The sequence below is a fragment of the Atta cephalotes genome (assembly GCF_000143395.1).
Source record: "Atta cephalotes unplaced genomic scaffold scaffold00013, whole genome shotgun sequence".
NCBI classification, from domain to species: domain Eukaryota; kingdom Metazoa; phylum Arthropoda; class Insecta; order Hymenoptera; family Formicidae; genus Atta; species Atta cephalotes.
The window spans coordinates 4,192,405-4,202,647 of NW_012130077.1; the positions used below are offsets into that span (position 1 = coordinate 4,192,405).

Here is a 10,243-nt window from a genome sequence, read left to right on the forward strand (position 1 = left end):
GCAGGAGACGGTGAGGTGTGGACGATGGACCATAGCGCAGTGTCGTGCAGTGCAAGCTTGAGAATGAATATTATATGAACTCGAAATGGTGTGCCGCATCAAAAAATTGATGCAGATAGCAAGATAAAAGAGAAGAACCAAGAAGTGCGATTGTTTAAAATTCATTTGGACTATCGTGAGTGCGTGTTTTTCATAAAAAAGTACTCAGGAACATGAATTCCTTCCTTCCATCCGCCGCTGGTGGATATCATCACCATCAGCATCAACAACAAGCTGGAAATCATCATCTAGCCACTACTTCCTCGTTGGTTGATCCAAAGTTTCCTCCCAACGAGGAATACAGTCAAAATAATTATATACCTTCGACCGGAGCAGACTTCTTTTCAAGCGGTAGCGGTGGTCATCATTTGAGCCATCCACAATCTCAACTACAATACGGCTACCATCAACATCATCATCAAGCGGCGTCGACTCCTTACGGGGCTTCCTCTGCGGTACAATTAAATGGAGGATATGCAGGATATGGCGGATATTATGGACCTCATCATCCTCATCACCAAGTGCATGCAGTTCATCACGCTAGTTTACATTCTCATCATCACGCGGTTGGTGCTTTAGCGATGCCGCCGGAAGCTCAACAACCACCGCTCACGTGTCCGTCGTCAATACAAAGTCAACAGCAACAACAGCAGCAGCAACAACCATCTGTACCGACGTCAACTATCCTTGGATCCACGCCTCTGTCACCATCTATAATGCAGAATCATGTGCAGCAGCAGCCAGATGCCCTTCAGCATCATCAGCATGAAAATAATGCCTGCAGTCCAGCCGGTTCGGGTCAGTTGCACCGAGACAATTCACCTGATCTTCAAACGCAACAATCGTTGTCTCAGCAATCTCAACATATACAGAGCGGCCAACAACAAACGCCGCCGCAGCAGCAACAACATCATGTAGAAGACAGCTCGGACGCGGATGACATAGAAGATGGTCAGATGGAAGGTTCACCGGGAATGATGGAGGAAGAAGAAGAAGATGAGGAGAATAGAGATCGTACGATTTATCCATGGATGAAAAAAATTCATGTTGCAGGCGTCGGTGAGTTTATATGGATTTACAATTATGTTGTATGTATATCTTGTACTTTTGATACAATAATATTGAAATTTATTTTGTTTTCGTCATTTATATTGTAATATTACATTTTTTTATCTATCTTTATCCTTGTTCCATTTTATTTTTAAATATCTTTTTATATCCATTTTCCAATTTGGAAACCACTGTTTATATTTATCAGCTTATTTATTTAATAAGTACAAACGCACATAATTTAATTAGCAAAGTATAATTTTATATATTAATCTCAGTTTTGCGCTATAATTAATAAATGTTATCAATATTTTCATTTTGGGTTATATCGTGGAGGAAGCGTAATTAACCGCTACAGAAATATATCCGACGGCTTGAAGAGATATCTTATATATTCAATAAACTTAAACATATAAAGTCTATTATCATAATATTATGGTAAAATAAATGTAATAGGACAAATTTATATTCTCCTCAAATGTATACATTTTTCGATATTAATTTATTTAAAAAGAATAATGATTTATTTCTACTATAGCATTCTTTTTCTTACAAAGGATACGTTGTAGCGCCTCGTTCATGAAATGATACACCTACTAATAAAACACATTTAATACTTAAAAGTATATTTGTGATACAAAATGCTGCCATGTTTTCTGTTTAATGTTTTTTTTTCACTTTGATTCTCTCACAAAAATTGTTCCTCCTTAACGAAATGAAAAGCAAAAATTTGAACTTATTAACATGTTTATATTTTCTATTTTATTATTCTTATTTGTCAATATTGTTACAAAATAAACAGCAATAAGAATTTGAAGGGACGCTGGTACCGAAACGATTTGAAAACTTGTTTTCTGAACACATAAAAGATCTGCCGAATATCTATTTATATATTTAGTAGATATACATTACATTATGTGTTTACAAGGTGACGAGCTTTAGAACGGTCCCGAAGAGTTATGGGCTGAAATTTATCTATCCTAGCACCTTGCAATCACCTGTGTGAGGTTGTAACGGCACCTCGTTTTATAGGTGAATTCGGTTACGCCTAATATATCTTCATCTTTCGCACAGTAGCGAACGTATACTACAATAATGGGACGTCCACAGCACACAATTCAGTGTTGCGGACAAAAATAAATTTCGAAATTCGACACAGAGATTCTGCCGTGTTTTAAGTAGACATTCATCATTGTGCAAAGTTGCTAGTGCTCAAGACTTGAAACAGATGCCGGTGATGGTATAGCGCTTCTAGTTGTTGTAATTAAGGCAATTAGCGCGAATGTAGTTCTTCTTTCATAATTAATAAGACAACTACTTCCAGAATTAATATACGCGTGCTTCCTATCTTCATAAAAATAGAAAGATATTTTGAGCGTAACCACAACACACAGATATATTAATTAACGTTTTACAAATTACAGAGTAATGCCTCTATAAGTGCTTGTAACGCATTCATTTCTTCAAAGTTTATCGTTTTTTTACATTATGCTAAACTAGAAACTATTTCAGCAGGTAGAAAGAAGTCCTCATTAAAGAATTTCCAAAGATAATTTTTGCAACGTAATGTCCCTTCAGAATTAGATTGGCCTTGCCGCCACAAAAATTTCTATTCTGCGGAAAATGCTGTTCATTCCAGCTTGCAAGTATTTCTTTTGAATCCATTGCATATGATACAATAGAAAATAAAATTTTATACCATACAGGAGAGATTGAATATCATAATTTATGTTTCCAAGTAAAATTGTTTACAACAAAAACTTGTTATCTCTATTATTAACGCTAAAAATTAATGTACAAAAAAATAGCGTTTTATTCAAATTAATTTTATAATAATAAAAAAAATAGCGATATTACTTGAATATGATTTTTTGAATATGACTTTTAATATTCTTTAAGAATGTATTAGACATATAATTTCTGCAAAGAAAATTAAATTTGTTTGGAAGTATGTTTAATATTTATACTTTAAATAAACTATATACTATATGAAAGTTGTGTGAATAAGATTACATTTTTTTTTAATAACACATTTTTAATTTATTTATTTTATTTTTATTGTTAAAAATTAAAATTTTTAAGTGATTAAAAAATTTATATTTTTCTTTTATAAATACTTTAAATATTCAAAATATATAATTTATACAAAGTTTCATTGATTCACTGATAAGTTATAAAGATATGGAACAAATAAATATCTTGGTTGTTTACTGGATAACTAGTTCATACATCTCAATGTAATTCTACATAAATAATTCTTGAATACATAATATACTTATATTTAAAAATTGAGATTTTTATCATTTATTTTATAATACATTTTCATATATTTTTATTAGAGCACAGATAAAAAAAATATGTCTATTTATTAAAATAATGATCCAGATATTAAACCGTCACCAATTTGTCGTATTATTTTAAATGTAATTTAGAATATTCTGTAATTTTTTATAATTTTGTTATCGTTTTAAAAATATGTATAAAACTTCCTTAGCATTTAATATTATTCTAAAGAAAATTTCACATGCGATAATTTACAATGTATGATAAAAATAAAAATGTAAAAAATAAATATCTCTTAAAAAATTTATTTTAGTAAAAACATTATCTTAAGGAATATTTTGTTTTATCTCAAGGAATATTATTTATAATTTACTAATAATGCATCTGCATACAATAATTATATAAAGCTTACAATAAATATTTTATAAAATTTATTAACTGATATGTATATAGCAATATAAACAGAGAATATATTTTAATTATTGCATAAAGAATAAAACAGAGAGGATATAGCAAGATTAAAAAATAGTTTTTAATAATACTATTAAGAAAGTTTGATTCGCAGAGATATATGATATAAAATGGTTTTAACAGTTGTAATTGTGAAATTAAAATGTTCCATTAAACATACGGCATTATAAGTTACACTTATCGTAATGTTAGGAATCGCGCAATTTAATATTTGAAATCTCTGGACTTTGGTATGCTCGTCCGTCGGGCTGTCAGAGACTGCAATCTCTCCCCTTTGGTTGTCGAAGTATGGTCGCCGGACGTCAGAGTTAAAAGGGGCCTCCACGAGACCGACGGTCAGCTCGGAATGGAATGTCTGCACGGATTCTAGACTGAACTTGTTCCCATGTTTCCTCTATCGAACTGAACAGACCACCACGGATTGCTACTAGCGTGACTCACAAATATTAACATCAACGTGCCACAGCAGGATATTTTTATTTTCAATCTACTTATTCAGTTGTTTGTAGTGTTTCAATCATCTGATTATTTTCTAAAATACTTTGAACATTTCGTGATTATTATTTCATTTCTGTTATGTGCGCGTTAAATATTTTATAGACATTTCTGTAGAAATTGCATGATGATGAATTTCATATTTTAAATAAATCTTTGAAAAATTTAACGGAAAAACTTGACGAATAAGATTATCGAATTATTGAACCTTCAAGCTAGTTTGCAAAGAATAAATAATCAAAGAATATTGTTTCTATATTTCTTTAGATGATGCTTAGCGGGACCAATGCATGTGTACACTTGGCACTTTTTATCCTCGTGAATTTGCATACGCGTATTCTACCTTCACAACTCAACCGACATATCTCATGGATTGATCAGATTACAAAAGTCACTTCAACCGACTTTGATGCTATTCAAAACGGCCATGACGAATGGTCATATGCTATAAAAATGTTATTTGCGTATAATATCTCTCTAGACATCAACGTAAAGAATATTTTATAATTGAAGTAGTAATCTATAAAGTGTACGAATTGTTTTCCTTTTATTGTTAAAATAGCATATGACTCGAATCTATAAACGAATCATTTTTCATGTTATTTGCATCTTATACTACATTTTAACTTGAGAAAAAAGATTTGTGTATGTGTGTGTATGTGTATGTGAACATTCTGAATTAATTCTTCATAAAAATTATTGCTAGAATTTTACGAATTATATACATATATCTATATGTCTAATGAAAATCATAAAAGCTTTAGTGCATGTAACAATAATACAATTAATAATGTTCAATAAAATTGTTTAAAGTTCAATAAAATTGTTTATTTATATATCGTTAAATTAATAATAAAAATCTTAGAAATGAGAATATTAAGAAAAAAAAACAATAAAAGAATAAAAGAAAGAAAAAAAGAATTGATTTCAGATATGAAAAAATAAATTTTGTACGAAAAAACTGAGCAATGAAATTTCTTATATGCAGAATATGTACTATTTTTTCAAAGCTTTGTACAAATATTATTAACATAATACTGTTTATAGTAATGAATTATATAATGTATATAATATAAAATTTAGAGGATTCCGTATTGAAAATTGTTCTTGATAAAATGAGTTAGTTTCCACACATAATATAGCTTATAATACAGAACAAACCTTTGCTATTTATTATATTATAGCTTTGATACACTTGATAGCTAAAAAATTCATTGAGCCTTATGTCCATGACATTTTTTATTCATCATATTATAAACTACATTATGTATGAAAGCTATGACGTAAGTCACCCATAATCGACGATTTTTGTTTGTGTATTATGTTTGTTAAGTAAAATGTATTTTATAATGATTAAATAACAAAACTTATTGTTATATTATAATACTTATTGTTGTAAAGAAGAAAGCCTAATATATCAATAACATATATCATAACTTCATATGTATCCAAGCATGATATATATCAAAATTTATTGTATAATTACGTTTCTTTTTATAGCCAAAACATCAAACAGCTTGAACGGACACTCTAACGTAGGTTACCGATTACTCTCGCGGAATTAAACTGATATGTATAATAGTAATAAGTTAATCAAAAACATTAAAATTGAATAATTAAAATGCAAAGTAAACTTTATTAGAAATTAAATTAAAAATAATTGTATTATATTTATTGTATTATATTTATTTGTAATTTTGGAGTTCATGAAAAGTTATTTGTCAATCACTTGTAATGCAAAGATTTAGATTATTAATATATTAAAATCTGTTTTAACATCTTAAATTATTTAAAGAAATGAACAAATGAAATTTATTAATGAATAAATCCGTGGAGCATTTTATACAATGTATATAAAATATAAAGAGCATCGTAATACATGAATTCTATTTCAAGAATAAATCTTTTATGAATTAGGTATTTATTTTATAGCAAAAATATTAAGATGTTGATAGTTTTTGTATAAGCTTTTGTAGTTTTGTATAAGCGATTAGAAATAAAGAACTTTGCATAAAAAAAACTTTAAGTATATAAATAAACTGTACTCCTTATTTAATTTACAACTCTCTAAATTTCGTGGAGTGAAATCTTTTGAAGAGACTGAAAATTTAACCTGTCTTGGAAAAAAAGTGAAAATACGGCCATTCTTGTTCAAGAGTGGCAGATTTCACTCCCTCGGAGTGAATCTCATTTCAAAAGAGTAAATCTTACTTTAAAAAGAGTGAAAATCCGCCACTTTTGAACAAGTGTAGCCGTATTTTCACTCTTTTTTTAAAACAGACTAAATTTTCAATTTCTTCGAATGAGATTTCACTCTACGATTTAGAAAGAATTTTTATTTTAGGAAAGTTTTAAATCGCTGTGATATTTAATATCTATTGTAACATCAAATATTAGATATTAAATATTTGGAAGGAAACGTTTGGGTTGGTATATTGTAGTTGATTCTTATATTTAAGACCTCACTATGTTTTAAGAATTCAAAATTTTGGCCAAAAAGTCAATTTTTTGGATTTTTTAATAGGTTCTTTTATGTGTAGAATTTGAAAGATAACATGTCAGTAATCAAAGAACTCATATCAGTTTTTTATAATTGAGTTCTTACAACTACACTATAAGACACAAAATTCGTTACTCTAGGAGATTCGCTTGTTTATTTTTTCTCGCCATATCATTTAGTGAAAATTTGACAAAATATGTTAAGGAATTAATATTTATTTACAAAGCTTTTACACATTCTTATTGCAGGTATTTATTATACTATTGTATAAAAAATTAGTAATCAAAAATTTATACAAGCAGAGAAATTAAATAAAACACAACGTTGATACAAAATGTCGCATAATAATAAAATAATAATTAATACAACCTGCAAAAAAATTGCTTGATTTCCCTCACATAAACTCACATGACATTTTGTAAAATGTTTCTGATCAGTTTTATTCAAAATCTAGTTGCCATAGGCTGTCAGTTAAATAGTTATTATTTATTCTTTTCAGGCATTATTTTAAATATGAAAAATTATTCGAAATCTGGCTAGAGGAACACAATAAGGATTACATTGTAAATCAGTATATTATGTATAAATAGTACATATGTATAAATATATTAAATTATTCATTGAAATTTATTATTACAAAAGTTGGTTAATTCATTTTTATAACATTTTAATAACACATACGATGTAAAAGTGCCTTAATTTTCTAAATATTAAAAAAAATGTCATAAAAAATTTTTCATTATTAGAATATATTATTTATAAATTTTGGTGAGAATATAATAAAATTTTAGATCTTGGCCAAAATCTCGAGTTAAACCATTGTGAATCATTCTGCGTACTTACAGCCTTTGTCATAGAGCTACATTAGTACACGTATTTTAAAATTATTACTTAAAACAATCTTATAATAAGAACAAACTATAAATATATAAATATTGATCCTAATTAAGTTTTTTCAAGAAAGAAGAATTGAATAAAAGAAGGAATACTTTATTCAAAGCATCTATATAGTATAGTTATTTTTCGATTTTAATTTTTTCGGATTAACTACTATTACTACATAACTACTATTACTTATTAAAATAAATTTCATATGTTAGAATATAACTTGCATGGTCACTTGTATAGAATATCTCTCATTAGGTTAAGAAGAAAGTAGTACCTCCGGAATTGAGCCGGATTTGCCGATATTTATAGTAAATATATATAGTACTAATATATTTAAATCTTTGTTTCCTTACAGCAAACGGTTCATACCAACCTGGAATGGAGCCAAAACGACAGAGAACAGCCTACACGAGGCATCAGATACTTGAATTGGAAAAGGAATTTCACTACAATAGGTACCTGACAAGACGACGACGGATCGAGATCGCTCATACCTTGGTCCTGTCGGAGCGACAGATCAAAATCTGGTTTCAGAATCGCCGTATGAAATGGAAGAAGGACCATAAGTTACCGAATACGAAGAATGTACGCAGAAAAAATGCGAATGGCCAGGCGTCATCAGCAGCAGCTAAACCGGCGAAGACTTCAGCGGCGCGGGCAAAGTCCGGCACTGGTAACAACAATAGTCAAAGGAAAAACAACAATTCACCTTCTAGTGGTATGGAGAACAGTTTGGACTCAAACATCGGTCATGATATGAGCGAAGTTCATGGGGTCAGCTCCAATATTCCTCATCCCGTTGGTGTGGTTCATCCGAGCTTTCAAGGTCATCCTCATTCTCTGGCTCATCTCCAAGCACAGCTGAGTCATCATCACGTGGGTGGAATGATGGACGGTCCGACGGGAGGACCGTTGGGACACATAAGTTCCGGAAGTATCAGTCCTCTCGCTCCGGCTACCAGCCCTCCCGGATTGTCGCAAGTATCAGCTCCTGTGCCGCCATCGACGATAAAATCCGACTATGGACTCACAGCTCTGTAACATCAATTTAGTGAGGTATATTCAACGATATAATTTTTTCAATACTATTTAACGACTGCTCTCCATGAATAATTCCACTATTTGACTGGATATTTATTGCAAATTAGATAAACGTAGTTTCAGTTTTTCTCATTGCAGTATGAATAAGGAGAGTAGTCTCAAAACGTGAGCTAAGAGTTCATAGTCTTCAAAAAAAAGCAGTATTATTTTTTTTTTACGTACGTGAATATGTCAAGTGTTCTGCAATTGCAATCCATTAACTACAATATAAAACGCTAGATCTAAAATTATTTAGTTATTTCTTAACTCTATTGTACGTAAAAATGTTCTCTGATTTGTAAAGTTGTGAAAATCAAGTCTGAAAAATTAATCATACATAAACATAAAGAATAGAAAGGAATATATAATTCTATAGTCAACAAAAGTAATGTCTCGAAAAATAAAGAATCATCAGGCTATCAGGTAATTAATAATAAATCACTTATTATTAACAGTTCATGAATATAATAATGAATCTGTTTATATCAAAACAATACAAAATTTTATTTTTGCTATAAAATATTTTCTACTATATACATGACTAAATTTATATGCTTTTGATTTTACAAGTATTAATTATTAAATTGAATTAATTTAATTAAACAATTTAATAATAATGCTATGACACACTATTCTCTGTTATCAAAATAACATTTGTTTAATCAAATTGTTTATCAAATTTTTTATATTATTGCAAATTCCAATCAATGATGAAATTTGAACAAAAATTCATAATATTACGCGTTTCAGATTTCAAATTGAATAATAACGTATTTACAGTAGATGATATATATACCTTATTGCATAAAGTTTAGTATATTAATATATTTGAAATATTGCATTTAAATATTTATGCATCCTAATTAATAGAAATTCTAAAACTCTTTTTATTATTTAAAATTATATATAATCCTTTATTATTTATTCCTTAAATTTCTAATTTTCACAAATTTTTATACGACTGTCAAACTGTTAAACAAACTCTTGACGCATGAATATCTACCATGTCCAAATATGTCCAATTTTATGTAATAATATACATATATGACTTCTACTGTTTAATATAATAAAAAAATTGTGCATATGTATTATGCGTAATATATGTAATATAAACATCTGACAGATTAGAACTTTACATCTGGCAAATAAAAGTGCATATGTGTGCAAATAAAATCAAATGAAAGCAGAAGCTCTTAAATTATAATGTAGTTTTTTATTGCAATTGATAAATTGTAGTAAAAAAGTTATAAGTTACGCCGTTCTAATACTTTCTTTATGTTTTCAAATAACTGAATATTCTTTATATTCCTCTTATCAAAACTTATAATTCAAAATATGATTAGTCTCTCAAAATATGATTAGTCATCATTTGCATAATATCAATATCTATAATAAAAAGAAATTTATACCTTGTGAAAAATGAATTGTATATACTCA

At 28.9% G+C, this 10,243-nt stretch overlaps 1 protein-coding gene across 1 annotated transcript; it reads left to right on the forward strand.

The window, feature by feature from the left end:
• Positions 1 to 212: 212 nt before the first annotated feature.
• On the forward strand, positions 213 to 8,767 carry LOC105617534 (homeotic protein deformed). Its single transcript, XM_012199089.1, has 2 exons — positions 213 to 1,098; positions 8,082 to 8,767. Exons 1-2 carry the CDS (start codon positions 213 to 215, stop codon positions 8,765 to 8,767), a joined length of 1,572 nt encoding a protein of 523 aa, XP_012054479.1.
• The last annotated feature ends 1,476 nt before the right edge of the window (positions 8,768 to 10,243 follow it).

Excerpts from the sequence above, each read along its gene's own strand:
- LOC105617534 (XM_012199089.1), top strand. The coding sequence starts at position 213 with ATGAATTCCTTCCTTCCATCCGCCGCTGGTGGATATCATCACCATCAG. Across the intron at positions 1,099-8,081 it reads AATTCATGTTGCAGGCGTCG|CAAACGGTTCATACCAACCT; the intron begins GTGAGTTTATAT and ends GTTTCCTTACAG.